General features: G+C 41.6%; 1 protein-coding gene across 1 annotated transcript; it reads right to left on the bottom strand.

Annotated features, from left to right (window-relative positions):
• Nucleotides 1-293: 293 nt before the first annotated feature.
• Nucleotides 294-21,787, bottom strand: LOC130284340 (guanylate-binding protein 1-like). Its single transcript, XM_056534600.1, has 13 exons — nt 21,664-21,787; nt 16,027-16,213; nt 12,663-12,793; nt 12,473-12,582; nt 10,216-10,412; nt 7,997-8,242; nt 6,607-6,884; nt 5,761-5,973; nt 4,844-4,931; nt 3,948-4,283; nt 2,214-2,337; nt 1,188-1,258; nt 294-872 (listed from the first exon to the last, which is right to left on the bottom strand). Exons 2-13 carry the CDS (start codon nt 16,205-16,207, stop codon nt 592-594), a joined length of 2,256 nt encoding a protein of 751 aa, XP_056390575.1. The 5' UTR covers nt 16,208-16,213; nt 21,664-21,787; the 3' UTR covers nt 294-591.
• Nucleotides 21,788-23,624: the final 1,837 nt, after the last annotated feature.

The following is a 23,624-nucleotide window of genomic DNA, read 5'->3' as shown; positions in this document are numbered from 1 at the left end:
GCTATTTGACCAAGAAGGAGAGTGATGGGGTGCTGCGCCAGATGACCTGGCCTCCACAGTCACCGGACCTGAACCCAATGAAGGCAAAAGGGCCAACAAGTGCTAAGCATCTCTGGGCACTCCTTCGAGACTGTTGGAGACCAGGTGACTACAGCTCATCAGGAGAATCCAAGAGTGTGCAAAGCAGTAATCAAAGCAAAGGGTGGCTATATCCTAGAATATGACAGATTTTCAAATTTTTTTGTTATGTCTATAATTCCACATGTGATAATTCAGAGTTTTGATGCCTTCATTGTTTTTAAGCTTAATCCTTCAGGTAGATAAATAAAAACACACAAATCCCCTATTAATAATGAAAGAATGTGATAAATGTGAGGTTATAGAAAAAAATAATGATGGGGGGGGGATGGGGACGTCATCTATATATTGTATCTGCTAGGACAGGAGTAAAAACTGCATGGTAAAGCAGCAAATCAGCACCGGATCATAAAGAGTGAACATTTATGATATATATGAGAAGGGACATTCAACTTATTCTGCCTGTGACAACCAACTAGCAGAATGGGAGAACATATGGAAGGACATCTTGGTCTATCTTTGGATTGACCCCGCTCTCTTCATAAGGAAGCTCATCCATTCTCGACGTTGGTTTTGAAGGTTAGATTTGGTCATCATATGGAAATTGACAGCATCCAGGATGTCGTAGAGAACTGTTAGGATGTTGCGATGCTTGGTCAGGAGGGAGAGATGATCAGATTGAAGGTAGTTTTCTATGCAGTAAACATTCTCCATTCCCATTTGCAAAAACTTGTCCTTCAAGGTTGATTGCTTCACCATTTTGCTCTTAGTTAGGACAATGAAAGGCAGGATCCCTGAGGGAGGGAGATATTGAGCAGAGGATTATGACTTGTACTATTCCTGCACCTTACTTACACAGAGATGTCCTCGGATATCATGACTATCACAGCAACGTTCTGCTCTGGAGATCTTCATGAAGCTAGGACTCAATTGTGAGATTTGCTTTCCTAGGAGTTTCAGCAATATTACGGCACTACTGGAGCTCAGAGTTGTCGTAATGGACATAAAATAATGAGGATAAGGAAATTAAATAGTACAAAAATAAAATAAAAATGGCAGGAACACAGTGATGTACAGCAAAAGATGGGAACGGTGGACAGACTACTTACGTGTGAGTATTTGGGCTTGCTTTAAGAATTCTCTGATGTTCTTTAGTTCTTCACCAAGGCTTTGTTGTGAACTGCAATGAAAGGAACAGTAAATTTCAATCTCAATAAATAACTTAAAGGGGTACTCTGCCCCTGGACATCTTATCCCCTATCCAAAGGATAAGGTATAAGATGTGTGATGGCGCGGAAGGGGAGGGGCGGTTGCAGGGACCCCCCGCCATCTCCAGGCGGCTCCCCGTTACTTTGATTTTTGTTCAGAACGTTGGGTTTGGGGAGCTATGGTTGTGCTGTCACACCACTCCCCCTTCATTCATGTCTATGGGAGGGGGCGTGATGGCATGAATGGAGAAGGCGTGGCATGACATCACTACCACGGCTACCCTAACCAAGAGTTCTTAATATAAATGTTCATAAAGTCATGGTGCTGACCGGAGATTCTACAACAAACTCCTTGTAAGACATCATCTCCTTTCTTTCCTTCTTTTCTCTTCTTCTGTCTTCTTCCCCTTCTAGTTCTCCTCATTGTCCCCTTTCTGTCCCTCAGTCTACTTCATTTCCTTCTTCTCCTTTCTCTTCTCTTAATCTCCCATTTTTCTCCATTTCTTTTTTTCTTCCCATATATAAGATAATGGGGGTCATTAACTAATGTGATCCCGACTCTTCTTGGGTTTTCTCATGAAATTGTATTGCACGTTTCATGTGCCAGATTTTGCAAACAAAAAAAAAAACAAAAAAACGACCAACTCATTTTACTCAGAAATCCCAAAAAGGGGCATGGGCACTAGGAAAAAGGAGCATGATCCTGACAAATGGGTCTGTCATCGAAAAATGTAAAAAATCCCAACAAATTTACTAATGTTCCCGCATAAAATGGTGGTGGATTCGGGCTCTGGAAAACCCAAGAGCTTAGAACAGGTGTAAGAAAAGCAAAATGTGAGGAAAAATCACCACATTAATTAATATCATGAACAAAAAAAAACCCACAAGAAAAGCTGCACTCCACTCAGGGCCGATGTTTGCGGGTACCTGTAAATGAGAACTGGCACAACCACATCAGAGGTCTCCTCCAAGGCTCTTTGTGTCACGAGGTCGAGACGTTCCTCTAAGCTCTTATTCCAAGACACCATTTCATTCAGAGGCACACAGTTACCTTGAAAAAATACAGTAAAAGAAAAAACACTTAAGGGGTTATTTACTAATGTGTTCCTGATGTTTTTTAAGGGGTTTTGCGGTGGGAATATAGGCCAAATTTTGCAACCAAAAAATCCAATGAACTCACCGGGGAAAGGGGCTGGAAAACCCACCGGGGAAAGGGGCTGGACCTTGACTAAAAGAGTGTAGTCTCGAAAAAAGGAGGCATGATCCAGACAAAAGAGACGTGGCACCTACATATTTACTAAGGTTTCCACATAAAATGTGGTGTATTTGTGCTCTGCAAAACCCAACAGATCAGAACAGGTGTAAAAAAAAGCAAAATGTAGGGGAAAATTAGTAAATACTGTGGAAAAATACTGTGGAAAAAGAAAAAAACAACACACAGAAAACTGCACTCTTCGTAATGAAACCCTTAGAGTACACTGCAGAAATGTATACAATTACTATGAAGGGAATATGTACAGTTCATGTCTCATCATCCAGTCCTGAAGACACCATCATCTATCTCTATGACCAGATCACATCTACCAGAAGTTATAGATGCCAAGGCCCAGGAGAGGCTGGAGTCCTGTGCCGCATCATTCCGCATGTCACAGGTAGTCTGTAAACTCCACCCACAGAGAGGAGGGTCAGAGATGATTGGTTAGGAACATCCGTACATCATTTATAGTAGAGGTCTTCAACCCAGTCCCCAAGGCCAACCAACAGTCTAGGATTTGAATATTTCTATTACGATGGAGTAACTAAAAAAAATTAGAAATCCAGAAATGATGGGTGGGCCCTAAGGACTCGGGGGGGACCACTGATCTATAGGATGTCATGTCTCCCTAACTGAAAATGGCAGAATTCACAGGGATTAGGAGATTTTTATGTTCTTATCATATTCCTGGACTATGTTACAGTCCCAAAACATTCTCCATGATACTAAAATACTCAGCAAGCTACAAAACAGCAGTAATAACAAACATCAGGACTACAAGAAAGATTTCAATGTGAGAAAATTATGTATTTTAAAGTAACAAATAATCTCACGAGGGCTATATGGTCATTTAAAGGGGCACTCCGCCCCTAGACATCTCATCCCCTATCCAAAGGATAGGGGATAGGATGTCTGATCACAGGGGTCCTGCTGCTGGGAACCCCGCAATCTCCCTACTGCACCTAGCGTTCGTTTAGAGCATTGGGTGCAGTGTCGGAGGCTCGTGACGTCACAGCACGCTCGTGATGCCATGGCCACACCCCTCAATGCAAGTCTATGGGAGGTGGCGTAATGGCCGTCATTCCCCCTCCGATAGACTTGCATTGAAAAGGTGTGGCCGTAACGTCACAAGCGGGCGTGACCGTGACGTCACGAGCCTCCTACCCACATCGCCATTCATCTGGCATGGAGCGAAGTTCGTTCCATGCACCTCATTTCTGGAGTGCTGCAGCCGAGATCGTGGGGGTCCCCAGCGGCGGGACCCCCCAATCAGACATCTTATCCCCTATCATTTAGATAGGGATGGAGTACCCCTTTAAACATATATAAATTGATGCCATCTTTACATGTTTCTGAAAACAATGTTTGCTCAAACAAAAATAAAAAAAAAAAACAGAAGAACTTACAGAGTTGAGCATAAATTTCCCATTCTTCAGTGGAGTCCAGCTTAGCAAAGCCTCGGTTGTCGACAATAGTAATATTATTTGTGAGCTGGTATCCCCTCCGGTCTAAGGTCTTCCCTCCCTGGGATGTAGCCTCCCCTGCATAGTCATTGAAGTTCCCACCGTTCACGGCATATATACAGGAATTTACAAAGGACGACTTCCCATGGCCGGCAAAACCAAAGAGCTGGATGAGAATACGTTTGAAGGGCCCTGGAGGCAACTGGTAGCTCTGTATATACTGGGTGAGTTGCGTGGGATCATTTCGATCTGTCATCTTTAGGATCTTGGGCTTGGGAGCTAAAAGGAAACAATAACAATACCAATAACCATAAGCAGGATGGACTGTGGTGGCTTCATGAGCAAAAATACTCAATGGGGGATATTTATCAAAGTTGCCTATGTCCCGCATCAATATAGGCTGGCCTATTCTGCACCTAATTTATCAAAAGGCGCACGACTCTTGATAAATTCTGTGCACGGACTTCGGGATCTATGCTTTATACTGTATTTAAACCTGCTCCAACATGGTCTGACATTTCGGCGTACTTTCAGCTGATGCGACTTGTCGCTGAAAAGTCGATTTTGATAAATTCAGCACCAATGCATTTTCCAATGCATTTCCGTCTAAAATAGACAAGAATGCTGCATCATGTTCTAAAAATCCTCTAGAACAAAAGTCGCAAAAAAGTCGCACATATTTAGACTGCGACTTTCTGTGCGACAAATTTAGACAGGGAAAACAGTCTAAATCCTTTGATAAATATCCCCCATAGTCCCAAACCCAAGATTCAGGAGAATGAGCGGACAGTAGATTTCTTCATGTCTAATAACAATATTCATACTGACACCATCCTCACCTGATATTTCTTCTTCTTTCTCAGCCTTTGAGATGATTTCTTCTATAGGTTCTAATGAACTCAAAAAGATTTGAAGGACATGTTCAGCCTTTACAAAAACAGAAGAAACCTCGGCTTAAGTGATATCATGTTTTGTAACAAATTAATTCTTCTTTAAAAAAAGAGGCTATAAAAACAAAATTATATATATATATATATATATATATATATAAATATAAGCTCCAAAGTCACCACACTACCTGGATATGTTTCCTGTAAATGATCCCACCTGATATTCATGGCCTGTGGCCCCTGTTGTCTACTCTAGCTGCTTGATATTCTTTGCCATCCTTCCTTCCACCTTTATTATGAATACTACATTTCCCGGTAGCAATTGCAGCTTTGCTGTCATTGTCGACAAGTTCCCTCTCTGAGAGCAGCCCCCACCCTCCTGTTCTATGTGATTGGCTGAGGCTGTACACACATCCTAGCTAAAGGAAGCACAACTTATCAGTGCAGGACAAAAACCACATGGTTTGTGTCTCTTAGGAGGGTGGGGGCTGCTTTCAGAGAGGGACTTGGACAGAGACATGGTTGATGGCTGGATGCCATCTTTTTCACCTTTCCTGCATGTAAGCACCAACTGAAAAGGGATAATACAGCTAATTATAATGCTCTATATAGCTAAAAATTATATTTAAACAATTAAATAGGTTGGTGTTATGAAGGGCTATGGGTTTAGTTCCCAGCAGTACCCCTTTAAGGAACAATCAGGAAAATCTAAATGAAACCTAATGGAGAGTCGAAACGGTGAAATGTGAATTATTTTTAAGAAGGGAGACAATCATATTATATGACATAAGTAGTGGAGTCTATCTCTAATATGGGAACAAACTGTGAAGAAACATAAAGACCAGCAGGAAGACCCCCACTCTTACCTTCACCCCCTTGTCTTGTTTTTGTTTATATTCCTCTATTATCACATTCTTGTCATTGATAAATGTCTTCAGTCCTCCATGGGTGTGATATTTGTTCTCCTTAATATTTTGGTCTAGTGTACTCTTCAGCTGTTCTATGATGGCGTTACATCTCTGCAGGGAAGACTCTTCACACGTTTTCCAGACTTCATCTTTTTTCTTTAGTAACTCGGCCTGGTCGCAAAAAAAATTAATTTCAATCAATTCTTCTTCTATTAATTCAAATTTTCCAACTTTATAGAAAATAGACAAGAATATGGAACATTAAAGGGGTACATTTTGTTCCGAACACTTGGAGCGGGCAGCGGGGGTCATGACGTCATCATCACGCCCCTTGTGATGTCACACCACGCCCCCTCAATGAAAGTCTATGAGAGGGGCGTGGCATCTGCCATGCCCCCTCCCATAGACTTGCATTGAGGAGGCGTGGTGTGACGTCACAAGGAGACGTGGCCATGACATCACAACCTCCGCCGTTGGCACCCAGCATCCTAAACGAACGTCAGGTGCTGCACAGAGATCGTGGGGGGTCCCCGCAATCAGACATCTTATGTCTAGGGGGAGTACCCCTTTAACACATAGCCAATGCCATACTACTGGAGGATCTGACATGGGACCCCCAAGCCCAGTGATTCTTGACTCCCCCCTCCCCCTGGTTTCCCAGCACTCACTCTGGCCTTGTCTTCACCATTGGGTACAAGCTTAATGAAGAATGGGACCAAATTGCAGCTGTAAGGGACATTTTCCTAGTTGCTTATTTAATGAGTAACTAAAAGCCCATTTTAGACTACAAGGTGCCGTCTATACCTTCAGCTCAGCCTGATATTCATCTTGACTCTTTTCATGTTTCACATACAACTTGTTAAATTCTAGCTTGGCCTCCTCTTCTGTGGCCTTATGGATCTGCTCGAATTCTTCACGGCTCTTCACATTTTGGGACGACATCTTGGCTTCATAAACCTCAATACTTTTGTCCATCATTTTCCCATTTTCAGTGATGAACATGTTAGAGAAAGAACTTGTGAGTATAGCGAAATCCTTTTCTTTAACAACATCGAGGTAGGACTGGAGAAGGTGCGCAAATCCTGGATGGGAAAAAAAGTAGAGTTTGATGTAGAGACTTATAACCTTCCATGGCCATTTTAGTCATGTTAAAGTTAATGGGTTCAAACTACTAGCAACTCCGTAGCCACTGATGAAGCAAGAGGTCAACAGATTCATTTGAAGTACCGAAGACTTTTATGGAACTTCTGGCAATGCCATAGTCCCAATTCCATTCTCTTTAACTGCATACAGAGCTGCCAGGATTTTGTGTAACCTGCGGATGCAACTAAATTATAGCTATCCTTTAGAACAGTGGTCCCCCCCCAGTCCTAAAGACCCACCACCAACATTCAGATACTTCACTGGAAATATTTTAATGCTAGACTTTTGGTGGCCCAAACTTCTGAACATCTGGTTCAGAAGGCTTGGAGCAGCGGCCACGGTCGCGACGTCACGGCCATGCATCCTCCAATGATGTCTATGGGAGGGGGCATAGACACCAATGGAGGGGGCGTGGCATGAAGTCACGAGGAGTGTGGCCGTGATGTTGCGACCGTGGCCGCTGCTCCAAGCCTTCTGAACCAGATGTTCAGACGGCTGGGGCACGGGAGTACCCCTTTAAAGGGGTATTCCGCTGCCCCAGTGTTTGGAACATTTTGTTCCACATGCTTGGAGATGGCGACGGGTTGTGACGTCATGGCCACGCCCCTCATGATGTCATACCATGCCCCCCCAATGCATGTCTATGGAAGGGAGCCACCACGCCTTCTCCCATAGACTTGCATTGAGGGGATGTGGTGTGATGTCATGACCCCCGCCACCCGCACCGAGCCTTCTAAACGAACATCAGGTGCTGCACAGAGATTGCAGGGGTCCCCAGCTGCGGATAAGATGTCTAGGGGAAGAGTACCCCTTTAAGGAATGGGTAGGAGACCTCTTCTTTAGAAGGATTTTGATCCAGATTGCTAAAGTTTCTATATCACGATAAAATTAGGAGAACCATCTCCTCGACATTGTACCCACTATGGTCAAAATATTTCAAGACAGAAACATGACACATGGAAGGGCTTTAAGGAAACGGAAGAAGAACAAATGATTAGACTATAACCAGTAAAGATAATTCTCACACAACACGAGCCAATGTCAGACTCACTGGATCCAGTGGCGGTCATTCCTCCTCTCAGTCTTTTTGGTGGAACCTCCTGTAGAATGAACTCACAGAAGTCTTTGGTCTGTTCTACGAATCTTGGCTGAAGTTTAGTTTCAGACACTTGGTCCAACGTGCTCATGTCAAGGTCCGACAATGGGAAGTCAAAAACAAAGCATTTCCTCTTAGGAAAACATTTCCGGATTGTCTTTCGGACTTTATTTTGTTCCTGAGTCCTTGGGGTTTTCACAGCTACAAGAACAGAAAATCAGTAGAACACAGTGAGAACAAAAAAATTCCGATGTAAAGCCAATATACTCCCAGGTCTGATCTGAACAGGGACAGCGATCAACTTACATTGGCCTCAGGTTACAATATTTCAGGACTTTTCTGGATCATTGTAACTTGAAACCAGACTCCACATACCAATCTAAGGACAGTCCAGACCTGACTAATCAGAATGGACATTTCACTGTTAAAACCCCCTATACTACTGAAGTGCATGAATTTACTGGTGTCTAGTAGCTCCCCCTATAGTACAGGGAGGTATTACATGTTCTGTACTCTTTACCTGTATTACTGAAGTGTATGCACTGACTGGTGTCTGGCAGCGCCCCCTATAGTACAGGGAGGTATTACATGTTCTGTACTCATTGCCTGTATTACAGAAGTGTATGCACTGACTGGTGTCTGGTAGCGCCCCCTACAGTACAGGGAGGTATTACATGTTCTGTATTATTTACCTGTATTACTGAAATGCATGCACTGACTGGTGTCTGGTAGCGCCCCCTACAGTACAGGGAGGTATTACATGTTCTGTACTCTTTACCTGTGTTACTGAAGTGTATGCACTGACTGGTGTCTGGTAGCGCCTCCTACAGTACAGGGAGGTATTACATGTTCTAGACTCATTACCTGTATTACTGAAGTGTATGCACTGACTGGTGTCTGGTAGCGCCTCCTACAGTACAGGGAGGTATTACATGTTCTGTACTCTTTACCTGTATTACTGAAGTGTATGCACTGACTGGTGTCTGGTAGTGCCCCCTACAGTACAGAGAGGTATTACATGTTCTGTACTCTTTACCTGTGTTACTGAAGTGCATGCACTGACTGGTGTCTGGTAGCGCCTCCTACAGTACAGGGAGGTATTACATGTTCTAGACTCATTACCTGTATTACTGAAGTGTATGCACTGACTGGTGTCTGGTAGTGCCCCCTACAGTACAGGGAGGTATTACATGCTCTGTACTCTTTACCTGTGTTACTGAAGTGTATGCACTGACTGGTGCCTGGTAGCACCCTCTACAGTACAAGGAGGTATTACATGCTCTGTACTCTTTACATGTATTACTGAAGTGTATGCACTGACTGGTGTCTGATAGCGCCCCTACAGTACAGGGAGGTATTACATGTTCTGTTCTTTTTACCTGTATTATTGAAGTGTATGCACTGACTGGTGTCTGGTAGTGCCCCCTACAGTACAGGGAGGTATTACATGTTCTCTACTCTTTACCTGTATTACTGAAGTGTATGCACTGACTGGTGTCTGGTAGCGCCCTCTACAGTACAGGGAGGTATTACATGTTCTGTACTCTTTACCTGTATTACTGGAGTGTATGTACTGACTGGTGTCTGGTAGCGCCCCCTACAGTACAGGGAGGTATTAGATGTTCTGTGCTCTTTACCTGTATTACGGAAGTGTAGGCACTGACTGGTAGCGCCCCCTACAGTACAGGGAGGTATTACATGTTCTGTACCAGGGTTAGCTGCTCCTTTGGACAGCAGGTGAGGGCGGCTCCATTACTTTTTTAGGACACTGTGTACTGTACAGACCCTGAAGAAGCTCCTGTCCTCTGCATAGACAGTGATTACAGCTCCCAGCAGATTTCTATTACTTTTATATATAAGGACTTGATTTATCTATATTAATTATCTACGTATTTTTCTTTAATCCTCACTATTTCTTATTTTTAGATAACATTTTGGGGCTTCAGAACCAATTACCAGGTCATAGAATTATGGTCTCAACATACAATGGTTTCACCATACAACGGTCGTCCTGGATCCAATAATATTGTAATTTGAGGGACCACTATATTAGTAATACCGTATGTACGATGCCGGCACTGCTCTACCAAACCATGAAATCTTTGAGCATAAGGTGAATCTTGAAATGTTGTTACTTGTAGTGGGTGGGGTGACATGTCGGTGGTCATACGTACGAGTTATATCCTGTAGGGAGTTTTCCAGGTACTCATCGGCAGTGACCGGTCGGCCATTTATTTCTAGTTTCAGTGTGAAATCTCGTACGGCCCAAACTAGAAGTGATGACATGTGATCATCATCGCCCGCCTGTACATCCTGTCCATTCTGTTTGGAAGCCTTCTCTGAGATGAACTGGTAGGTTCCAGTCATGGTGCTGAGTATTATGTTAAGGAGAACTGGGAAGTACAGAACAGAGACATTTTAACCTGTGATTTCAAGAGTCAGGAAGAGGTTTTGGGTTACGTTTGAATTATACCGAGAAGGTATGATTCCAGTCTCCAAAGCCACCATATGCAAATAGATCATTTAGGGAAAATATTTCCATTTTTGACTATTCATTGAAGAAAAAAAATACTTACCTGACTTTGTTGCAGTTCCCTCATCTACTTGTTATCTGTAACACTGTGCGCATCACTACTGCTAGCAGGCTGTTTAGCCAATCAGAGCAGGGAAGGCGGACCAAGCATGCTGCGCCCCAACATTCCATGCCCCCTCATCTAGGCCTATTTGAACAGACACCTATTGTCCACAGCTGCCTGTGATTGTTAGTTTCTGGCATCAGTAGTATTCCTGGATCACTTTGCTCTTATGTTACCTATTGGCTAAGATCAAGTGTAGTATCTGTTCTTATCAGGTAGTCCACTGGTAGGAATGGATGGCTGTATGGAGGAGCAGGTTTACTGGGGTTTTCCGGGACTGGTGCCCACCCAGCTCTACAGCTGCCCTGATGGCACCTGTTTCCTCCAGGTCTCGCCATGAGGCTGAGAGGATCTAGAGCCGAGGTACTTTAGTGCCTCCGGGAATGGTGACCCCGAGGTGCCAAAACTCACTGGGTTTATCGGCTCACTGAGTTGAAGCACTGGTGCCATCTCTTCACCTTGGTGGCACTCACCTCTTGATTCCCGCACCTCCCTGCAAAAAACCCTGGGTATACCTGCATGGGCAGGGTATCGACCATTAATGGGTCTGCGGGTAGATACCTTGGCTAATGCCATGGGGGATGCCGGGAGCATTTGTGGTCTCTTAGTAGCTTCAGTAAAAAGGGACCTCGAACCTGGAACCTCACAGGTACCTTTTGGTCCGGAAGCGAAGGGTAAGGTTTTTTGGGGGACTCTTTCATGACGGAGAAGGGCTTGCGATAGACCGCATCCTTTAGTGTAACACGTTTGCACTTTTTCTTGCACTGTGGGTGTTTTGAGAGCACGTTCCTCGGCACTTTGCTGTTATGTTACCTGGACCCTCTGCTTAGTATCTTGTTTACTCCCTCTGCATGCTGATTTGGGTCCTGGCGTACCTTTCTAGATTCTCAACCTTGAATTGAACACTGATGACCCCTGCTTTTCTATTACATGACCTTCTGGCTATGGACCCTTTAACTGTACCTGACTATAACAAGGGGGCATCCTCTACGTCTAGAGGAAAGAAGGTTTCTACACCAGCACAGACGGGGGTTCTTTACTGTAAGAGCAGTGAGACTGTGGAATTCTCTGCCTGAGGAGATGTCATGGTGAACTCAGTAAAAGAGTTTAAAAGGGGTCTGGGTGCATTTTTGGAGAATAATAACATTGTTGGTTATGGATACTAGATTCATAGGGACAGAACATTGATCAAGGGATTTATTTTGATGCCATATTGGAGTCGGGAAGGAAATTTTACCTCTAAGATGAGGGCTTTTTGGCTTCCTCTGGATCAACTCAGTGGGGCCTCATTGGGGTGTAGGTTGAATTTGTTGAACTCTGATCTTTTTTCAACCTTATGAACTATGTTACTATGTGTTGTGTGCTGATCCTGCTACTGTTCCCCCATCCAGGTATTGGACATGGCTAGTTTGACCATTTTACCCTCCTAATACCAGAGTGTCCCAGTGTACTTGATTAGGAAGGGAACATCAACCAGTTGAGGGTCACCCCTATCAGGGCAAGTGCTCCAAGTCGGTAAGGACAGAGCTAAACATCCCCGACCCATTACAGAAACCATCCAGTCCATCTAAAAATAAACTCTAGAACCCCATTATGTACCGTGCCACGTCGTGTCAGGTTTTAAACCATCCAAGGTGAGTGTGATAAGTTCTCCAGTGTCTGTAAATCATTATATTTCCGCTTCTTACATATATATTATATATCATTGACCTCTTTCACTAACCAAGATCTTATCTGTGGACTACATTGTAATATCACTGTTAACACTAATCTCATTCTCTACCACAAAGGATACTGGAGTTTCTTCACAGCGTCTTGGTTTATGGCAGCCTTACTGTTATAGATGACAGCACTACTCATGAGCACGGCCAGTGACAGGATCATATCATCATTCTGCAGGTTGCCCTGAAAGACATTGTGCATGTAAATGAGGATAGTAAAGCTTCTATGAATATGTTCCCAGGTAGAACATTTCCGGAACTTACCTTTTCCACATCCCCAACACCTTCTGTGTCCAGGAGGATGAGGGTGTGATCACTTTTCTTAGGGTGGGGGATGCACTTCATCCAGATGCCTTTTGTATTCGCATTGAGGGTATGTCCCAAAGAGAAGCCACCTATATATAGAGAAAACTCAACGTCCATCATGATGTCTATCATACACAAGACGTGATGAAGCCTAAACTCGTATACTCATCGGCATAGCTACCATGTGACATAGATAGTACACATATTGGGACAACATCAAGGTGTAAACATCATTATAACCCAGTGAATACATCGAAACTTTTTTCTCTAAACGCCATTTAAGTCCAGTAAGATACAAGACTAATGTGCAAGTAACATATTCGAAAAGTGTTCAAGGGCCAATTTCATGAAGGGGTACTCCACTGCCCCAGCGTTTGGAACATTTTGTTCCGAATGCTGGGTGCGGGCTGCGGTGGTGTGGTGTTATTACGGCCTAGCTGCTTATGATGTCACACCACACCCCCTCAATGCAAGTCTATGGGAGGGGGCTTGGTGACTGTCACGCCTCCTCCTATAGACTTGCATCGAGGGGGCGTGGCATGAAATAACAAGGGGTGAGGCTGTGACATCACAACCCCACTCAGCCCTCACCCAGCATTCAGAATAAAATGTTCCAAACGCTGGGGCGAGTAGAGTACCCCTTTAAGAAATGTTGATACATTTTAGATAATTTAATGATTTAGACTGATCTCACAAATTGATCTGGTTTTTATTTATTTCATATTAGACGTAAAGAATTCAATGGTTGAAACAGATGAGAAAATCCCAAACCCATCATCCATGGTGACCATATATATCAAACAGAACCCCCTGACCACTGATACCCATCATCTATGATCACCACATATATCAAACAGAACCCCCTGACCACTGATACCCATCATCCATGATCACCACATATATCAAACATAACCCCCTGACCACTGATACCCATCATCTATGATCACCACATATATCAAACAGAACCCCCTGACCACTGATACCCATCATCCATGATCATCACATATATCAAACAGAACCCCCTGACCACTGATACCCATCATTCATGATCACCACATATATCAAACATAACCCCCTGACCACTGATACCCATCATCTATGATCACCACATATATCAAACAGAACCCCCTGACCACTGATACCCATCATCCATGATCACCACATATATCAAACAGAACCCCCTGACCACTGATACCCATCATCCATGATCACCACATATATCAAACAGAACCCCCTGACCACTGATACCCATCATCCATGATCACCACATATATCAAACAGAACCCCCTAACCACTGATACCCATCATCTATGATCACCACATATATCAAACATGACCCCCTGACCACTGATACCCATCATCCATGGTGACCACATATATCAAACAGAACCCCCTGACCACTGATACCCATCATCCATGGTGACCACATATATCAAACAGAACTCCCTGACCACTGATACCCATTATCCATGATGACCACATATATCAAACATAACCCCCTGACCACTGATACCCATCATCTATGATCACCACATATATCAAACAGAACCCCCTGACCACTGATACCCATAATCCATGGTGACCACATATATCAAACAGAACCCCCTGACCACTGATACCCATCATCCATGATCAGCACATATATCAAACAGAACCCCCTGACCACTGATACCCATCATCTATGATCACCACATATATCAAACAGAACCCCCTGACCCCTGATACCCATCATCCATGATCAACACATATATCAAACATAACCCCCTGACCACTGATACCCATCATCCATGGTTACCACATATATCAAACAGAACCCCCTGACCACTGATACCCAACATCCATAATGACCACATATATCAAACATAACCCCCTGACCACTGATACCCATCATCCATGGTGTCCACATATATCAAACAGAACCCCCTGACCACTGATACCCATCATCCATGGTGACCACATATATCAAACATAACCCCCTGACCACTGATACCCATCATCCATGATCACCACATATATCAAACATAACCCCCTGACCACTGATACCCATCATCCATGATCAACACATATATAAAACATGACCCCCTGACCACTGATACCCATCATCTATGATCACCACATATATCAAACAGAACCCCCTGACCACTGATACCCATCATCCATGATCACCACATATATCAAACATAACCCCCTGACCACTGATACCCATCATCTATGATCACCACATATATCAAACAGAACCCCCTGACCACTGATACCCATCATCCATGATCACCACATATATCAAACAGAACCCCCTGACCACTGATACCCATCATCCATGATCACCACATATATCAAACAGAACCCCCTGACCACTGATACCCATCATCCATGATCACCACATATATCAAACAGAACCCCCTAACCACTGATACCCATCATCTATGATCACCACATATATCAAACATGACCCCCTGACCACTGATACCCATCATCCATGGTGACCACATATATCAAACAGAACCCCCTGACCACTGATACCCATCATCCATGGTGACCACATATATCAAACAGAACTCCCTGACCACTGATACCCATCATCCATGATGACCACATATATCAAACATAACCCCCTGACCACTGATACCCATCATCTATGATCACCACATATATCAAACAGAACCCCCTGACCACTGATACCCATAATCCATGGTGACCACATATATCAAACAGAACCCCCTGACCACTGATACCCATCATCCATGATCAGCACATATATCAAACAGAACCCCCTGACCACTGATACCCATCATCTATGATCACCACATATATCAAACAGAACCCCCTGACCCCTGATACCCATCATCCATGATCAACACATATATCAAACATAACCCCCTGACCACTGATACCCATCATCCATGGTTACCACATATATCAAACAGAACCCCCTGACCACTGATACCCAACATCCATAATGACCACATATATCAAACATAACCCCCTGACCACTGATACCCATCATCCATGGTGTCCACATATATCAAACAGAACCCCCTGACCACTGATACCCATCATCCATGGTGACCACATATATCAAACATAACCCCCTGACCACTGATACCCATCATCCATGATCACCACATATATCAAACATAACCCCCTGACCACTGATACCCATCATCCATGATCAACACATATATAAAACATGACCCCCTGACCACTGATACCCATCATCCATGATCACCATATATATCAAACAGAACCCCCTGACCACTGATACCCATCATCCATGATTACAACATGTATCAAACATGACCACTGATATCCCTCGGCCTCTTACCTTTGGAGAGTTTGTTCAGCAGATAGGATTTCCCAGATCGGTATTGCCCGACTATGGACACCACAACCAGTGGCTGCAAAATGTTCTCCAGAACCTTCTTGGCTTCTTCATTCACACATGGCTTACCTCCAGAGTTCTCAATCAGACAAATGGGTTTGGACATTGTTGGGATTGGAGCCATGATGATCTGCAAATGCCAAGATCATTCATTGTTAAACAATATATTCCAGATCAAACTCGATTGGTCCCAGGGATCATAGTGAAGCTAAGGAACATTTCTTTTTTTTTAAAATAACTGTTTATTTTCAGTATTTCAAGATGTTTTACAGGAACAGAGAATGTAAGAACATAGGCTAGGGTAATAACTAAATTACTCTCTTAACAAAATTGCCAGAGGTCGTCTGCAAATAATTAAAGAATTATAACTATGAAGTGATAGCTTTATCTAGTCACTAAGTTGTTATCATAAGGTTACAGTGACGATAAATAATTGTGGTACTGTGGTAAGGAGAACAAGGAAAATTAAGCATAAAACATTAAGAGTCGTAAAAGGTTAGACAAGACAGAAGACAAAAGAAGAAAGCAAGGGGAAAAAGGAGAACAGGGTTAGAACTAGTTCAAAGAGAAATGTAGTTTGTGACTCTCATTCTCATGGCTCCTCCTGGTTTGAAGCTTAGTGTTGGAGTTGATCAGTCTCAAGTGTAGCCCACGGAGACCAAGTCTCATAGAAAGCAGGCAGTCTATTTTCTATGGTGGCAGAAAGATATTCCAATCCCCTTATTACATGTAACCTTTCCAAAAGCAGGTTTACAGATGGGATCTCTAAGAGGCTGTTAGGGTCAATGGCATTATTTTAAGTTTGCTTTTAGGGAATTTGTCGGGGGGAAGGTTAAGCAAGCACGTTTCGGGAGATAAAGGCATCTCCACTCCTGTCAGTTGCTTTAGAAGTGATTTAACTTCCAGCCAAAAATGGTGAAGTCTACTGCAGTCCCAAAATACATGAGTGAGTGTACCTGTGTCATTTCCACATCTCCAACATAAGGGAGATACACTGGGGAAAAACTTATTTAATCTGTCTGATGTATGGTACCAATGCATTAATAGTTTATATTGGCACTCTCTGTGGGCAATACAGGACGAAGACTTAGAAGCATTCCCCCATATAGAACGCCATTAGTTTAAGTCAAGAGGTCTGCCTAAATAAGTCTCCCATTTTGTCATGTATGGATGGAACTTAGAGTTCTCGTCTCCAGGTGTCATCAATAGGTTATATATATCTGAGATTAAACCTCTAGTAGAGGTGTTGTTCTTGTAAATGCGTTCAAATGTAGTCGTGGGGGAAAAGTTCCGTCACCAGAGTGTAGCTGTAGGCTATTTAACACGTTTTGGTAAAAGGGAAAATTTTTGCAGCAATCCATGGAGTGATAGTCGTTGTGTCATTGCTATATGGAATTCGAGGGTTAAATAGCAAAGGAGTAAGTAGTGAGGTATGTGATCTAAAGGGTAATTGGGTGCCCACTCTATCCCAAATAGACAGAGTAAGTTTTATGGGACCCAATGGATTATTGGGAATTATAGGTGGTAAATTATTACAAATTAAGGAGGAAGGGTGTACTGGTTTAAGCCACATTTTCTCGATTTCTACCCATTTGTTGAAGGCTAGGAACGATGTCCATGAGGGGAGTCTGCGGAGATTAGCTGCCAGGTAGTAATTGTATATGTCTGGAAAAGCCAGACCCCCAAATTTTTTAAGGGAAGTTAAGACTGGCACTGAAATTCTATGGCCCCTGCCACCCCATATATATTTTAACATGTATGTTTGGATTTTTTTCAATGACCCCTTGGGGATGGGAATAGGGAGGGTTTCAAAAAGGTAGATCAGCTTCGGCAAGATAGCCATTTTTATTGCATTAATCCGACCCATAAAGGAAATCGGGAGTGAAGACCATTTATCAAGTAGAAGCTTAATTTCTTGCGTAATACAGGGGATATTATGTTTAAATAATAGGCCATATGTGGGAGTAATCTTAACTCCTAAATATTTCAAAGTCACATCTTGCCATTTATACGGATAATTCGTTTTCAGGTTTTGTAAAAGTGGTTCCGGGATGTTGACTTACCAGCATTTATTTTATAACTGGAAATATTACTATATAAGTCCAGAGTAGAATGTAAATTTGGTAGGAATGTATTTGGGTTTGTAATGGTTAAAAGAACATCATCTGCGAATAATGAGACTTTAAATTCCCTATCTTCTATTTTTATGCCCTGAATGTCAGGGTAGGAGCGAATAGACCTAGCCAATGGTTCGATACTGAGGATAAATAAGAGGGGTGACAAAGGGCATCCCTGCCTAGTACCATTAGAGATCTTTAATCTAGGAGATGTGGCATGAGTTAACCTTATCTGAGCTGACGGTGATGTATATAGGGCGGAGACAGCCGCTAGGAAAGGCCCGATTATACCACTTGCCTTCAAGACAGATAAAAGGAATGACCAGTCGATTCTATTGAAGGCCTTCTCTGCGTCAAGGCCTAATAGTAGGCCAGAGGATCTTATTTTATTAAGAACATCTATCAGGTCAATATTTCTCCGCGTGCTGTCCCCGGCCTGTCTGAACCTAACAAATCCCACCTGATCTTTGTGTACAAGACCAGGGAGAACATCGCTTAGCCTGTTTGCCAAAATCTTGGTGAAGATCTTTAAGTCCGCATTTAATAAAGAGATAGGCCTATAACTGGCGCAGTCTGTAGGATCCTTTTCAGGTTTGGGCAATACAGTTACAGTTCCTACCACCTACCACTACCTACTGATAGGGGGAGACTTCAACTTGCCATTCTCCACATCAGCAGACAGAGCTTCGGTTATGCACCCTAACCCCTCCCCCTCTGCTCAACGCCTTTCATCCCAATTCAGACAACTGATTAGAAAATACCAACTGTTTGACTTGTGGAGAATCTCAAACCAAAATAGCAGGGAATATACATTCTATTCCAACCCACATACGACCCATTCTAAAATAGATATGTTCTTTGGCAATCTCCCTGGTCTTAGGTGGACTAAAACATCCACGATACACCCTATTACGTGGTCAGACCACGCACCTGTAACTTTAGAGCTTTTGGATTCATGTACTCCGCGGAAGCAATGTCACTGGAGACTGAACGAATCACTCCTAAAAAGAGATATCTATAGGGAGGACCTGGGAGCATGCCTTAAAGAATGTTTTGATTATAATTTAGGCTCAGTGTCATCATTCTCCACTCTTTGGGAAACCCACAAAGCGGTTTTCAGGGGTCACTGTATAAAACCAGCATCTCAAATAAAAAATAATAATTTTCAACGCTCCAATGACCTTAAGCTTAAACTTAAAACTTTAGAATCTAAAATGGTCTCACATCCTAATTTACATACATTAAAACGCATTACTTCTATTCGCACTCAATTAAAAGATCTTGCCATAGGTCATGCGGAAAAACTAATCTCCTATTCAAGACATAGGTATTATGCAGACGCAAACAAACCTCTTTCTTTATTGGCCTCTCAACTTAAAGGGGTACTCCCACCCTAGACATCTTATCCCCTATCCAAAGGATAGGGGATAAGATGTCTGATCGCGGGGGTCCTGCCGCTGGGGACCCCCGCATTATTGCACGTGGCACCCACCTCTTTTTACAACGGGACTGCTGGAGGCTCTGAGTCGCGAGTACGGGACGGAAGTCGGTGACGTCAGGACTCCGCCCCCGTATGACGTCCCGCCCGTCCCCTCAATGCAAGTCTATGGGAGGGGGCGGCCTGTCATATATATACTACAAGACATTCACCGACTTACTTAATCCCCACCTTCTTACTTTGTTCAACTCATTTCTATCAGGCTCCCCCATCCCACCCACAATGCTAAATTCATATATAACTGTATTGCTAAGGAACATTTCATGTACAGGTGGGGTGTTTTCAATATTTAGATGGCCCAACGGGTCATAAAATCCATAGCTTCATTCCTGTTACTGTAGAGAATCCCTCTATAGGCACCTTGTAATTTCAAATTACTGCCTTGGAGTTATTAATTACTAAGTATACCCCTTTTAAATACCCTGAAATACCCTGTTTGTGAGCACTAGCTATCTGGCTCGATTGATTTCAGGGGGACTGTCTGTGTGCCCCTATTTTTTGGAGAGCAGGACGGGGAGTTTGTATAGGTTCATAAAAGGCAGAGAAGATGCGGAAAAAGTTATGAATTAAAGCGGTACTCCGCCTCTAGGCATCTTATCCCCTATCCAGAGGATGTTCCTTCCTCCAGAGTGATGTCACAAGCCTCCATCCCACATCGCCAGTCATCCGCCATGGAACGAAGTTCGCTCCGTTTACCGGATGTCTGGGGTGCCACAGACGAGTTCCTTTGGATCGGGGATAAGATTTCTAGGGGTGGAGTACCCCTTTAAAGATGTCTGGGCAGCAAACCTGCAGACAAGTCATGGCCGGGAGTCATCTTCATGGTTGTCTGAGCAGGATGAAAAAGGCAGGAACAGAAAAGAGATAAAAGAAGAGGCCCCCTTAGGTCAAAGGATGCAACTGCACTATAATCCCTTATGAGGTGTGTGGAGGATCTGTAGAGCCTTTATTTAACACTTTAATGTCATCGTTCTGGGGGAATGTTGGTCTGTGTAAAGAGGTTTTTTCCAATTCAATAACATAATGGCGGAATTTAGACCCAATAGGTATGGCGCTAATGTGTAGGTTTAGTATAGCGGTATTATTAGTAATAGATGTCTTTGCATTGTGATAGACTATAGGATATAATATGTGACTGTGCTATTAGTAATAGATTTTTCCTATTAAGGACCCAACTTAACATTTTTCCTATGATCACATTTTGTCCATGACTGGTCCTGGGGCATTTCCTCCAGATGTATAATAATCTGCGCATAATTTAGAATTCGGCAAAAGGGGTAAACTGCTTCTACCATACACAAATAATGATACATGTCCCCCTTTGTGTCTACTGGAGGTTCTGGGGGATTATGCTATATTCCTGTCTGTTCCTGGAGTCTGTTCATACTCATCTGTTTTCCTATCTGGTGTTGAACTCTATGTTTGTTAGTTCTTTAATCAGATTGTTGGAGTTTTGTACATGCACTGATCATAGAGTACATGATCACTTAGCTTGTGTTTTCCTCTGTGCTTTACCATTGGTCTATAGTGTCTTCTGTGCTGCTCACTGATCTGTGTCCTCTGAACTTAATTCTATAGGGTCCTATGTTCCTGTTTTGTTTCTTGCTAGTGACCGACTGTTTATTAATATGTGTTTTTAGGGCCCCTTCACTTTAGTTCAGGGAGGGACCAGCACCCAGTTGTCGATCCACCGTTTTAGGGTGGATGGGCAAGTAGGCAGGGAAAGTGTTTTTTGGGTTAGTTTAGGGCTCACTCTCCCTGTCCCCTGGTTGGTCCCTGATATAGTTATAGTAAATTGTGGGGGCCTTGTATTCCTTTATATATATATATATATATATATATATATATATATAATAAGTTATAGGCGGCTAATACTCATAGTCCTATCACCCGGAGCAGCAGAGACAAGACCGCCATCCTGTTCTATTGTCTAAGTCTTTACAGAAAAGATGGGAGATTTCTTACCTTTGTGTCTCCAGGCCGTGTACGTCTTCAGGGGCACCAGATTCCTTCTGTCAGAGACCACAGAATGTTCTAAGAAAGGTTTACAGTGAAGGGTTAAGATGTTTCCACCCGAACTTCAAGAAAAGTGAAAGTGAAAGAGAAGAGCGATGTCTTATACTATTAGAGGAACGTGATAGGAAAATGTAACGTGAGACAAAAGAGGGGGTGGATTATACACTGAACTCTGTACTATACGCTATACTAATACTATATATATTATTACTATGTACTATACTCTATACTAATACTATATATATTATTACTATGTACTATACTCTATATTAATACTATATATTTTATTACTATGTACTATACGCTATACTAATACTCTATATATTATTACTATGCACTATACACTATATATTATTACTATGTACTATACTCTATACTAATACTCTATATATTATTACTATGTACTATACGCTATACTAATACTCTATATATTATTACTATGTACTATACTCTATAAATAATTGCTGTGTACTATACTCTATACTAATACGCTATATATTATTACTCTGTACTATACTCTATACTAATACTCTATATATTATTACACTGTACTATACTATATATATTATTACTATGTACTATACTCTATACTAATACTATATATATTATTACTCTGTACTATACTCTATACTAAGACTCTATATATTATTAATCTGTACTATACTATATATATTATTACTATGTACTATACTCTATAAATAATTGCTGTGTACTATACTATATACTAATACTCTATATATTATTGCTCTGTACTATACCCTATATATTATTACTCTGTACTATACTCTATACTTAATACTCTATATATTATTACTCTGTACTATACTCTATACTAATACTCTATATATTATTACTCTGTACTATACTATATATATTATTACTATGTACTATGTACTATACTAATACTATATATATTATTACTCTGTACTATACTCTATACTAATACTCTATATATTATTACTCTGTACTATACTATATATATTATTACTATGTACTATACTCTATAAATAATTGCTGTGTACTATACTATATACTAATACTCTATATATTATTGCTCTGTACTATACCCTATATATTATTACTCTCTACTATACTGTATACTTAATACTCTATATATTATTACTCTGTACTATACCCTATATATTATTACTCTGTACTATACTCTATACTAATACTCTATATATTATGACTATGTACTATACTCTATATTAATACTCTATATATTATTACTCTGTACTATACTATATATATATTATTACTATGTACTATACTCTATAAATAATTGCTGTGTACTATACTATATACTAATACTCTATGTATTATTACTCTGTACTATACCCTATATATTATTACTCTGTACTATACTCTATACTAATACTCTATATATTATTACTCTGTACTATACCCTATATATTATTATTCTGTACTATACTCTATACAAATACTCTATATATTATGACTATGTACTATACTCTATACTAATACTCTATATATTATTACTCTGTACTATACTTTATCTATTATTACTCTGTACTATACTCTATACTAATACTCTATATATTATTACTATGTACTATACTCTATATATTATTTCTCTGTACTATACTCTATACTAATACTCTATATATTATTACTTTGTACTATACTCTATACTAATACTATATATAATATTACTCTGTACTATACTCTATATATTATTACTCTGTACTATACTCTATACTAATACTCTATATATTATTACTATGTACTATACTCTATACTAATACTCTATATATTATTACTATGTACTATACTCTATACTAATATTCTATATATTATTACTATGTACTATACTCTATATATTATTACTCTGTACTATACTCTATACTAATACTATATATATTATTACTATGTACTATACTCTATACTAA

This window comes from Hyla sarda, chromosome 8 (assembly GCF_029499605.1).
Source record: "Hyla sarda isolate aHylSar1 chromosome 8, aHylSar1.hap1, whole genome shotgun sequence".
Taxonomy (NCBI): domain Eukaryota; kingdom Metazoa; phylum Chordata; class Amphibia; order Anura; family Hylidae; genus Hyla; species Hyla sarda.
This window is presented reverse-complemented; position numbering and strand designations above follow the sequence as displayed.

Coding starts and splice junctions, on each gene's coding strand:
- LOC130284340 (XM_056534600.1), bottom strand. CDS start 16,207: ATGGCTCCAATCCCAACAATGTCCAAACCCATTTGTCTGATTGAGAAC. Junction 12,794..16,026: donor GCTGAACAAACTCTCCAAAG/GTAAGAGGCCGA, acceptor CTCTATATATAG/GTGGCTTCTCTTTGGGACAT. Junction 2,338..3,947: donor GGAAATTTATGCTCAACTCT/GTAAGTTCTTCT, acceptor TATTTTTTCAAG/GTAACTGTGTGCCTCTGAAT.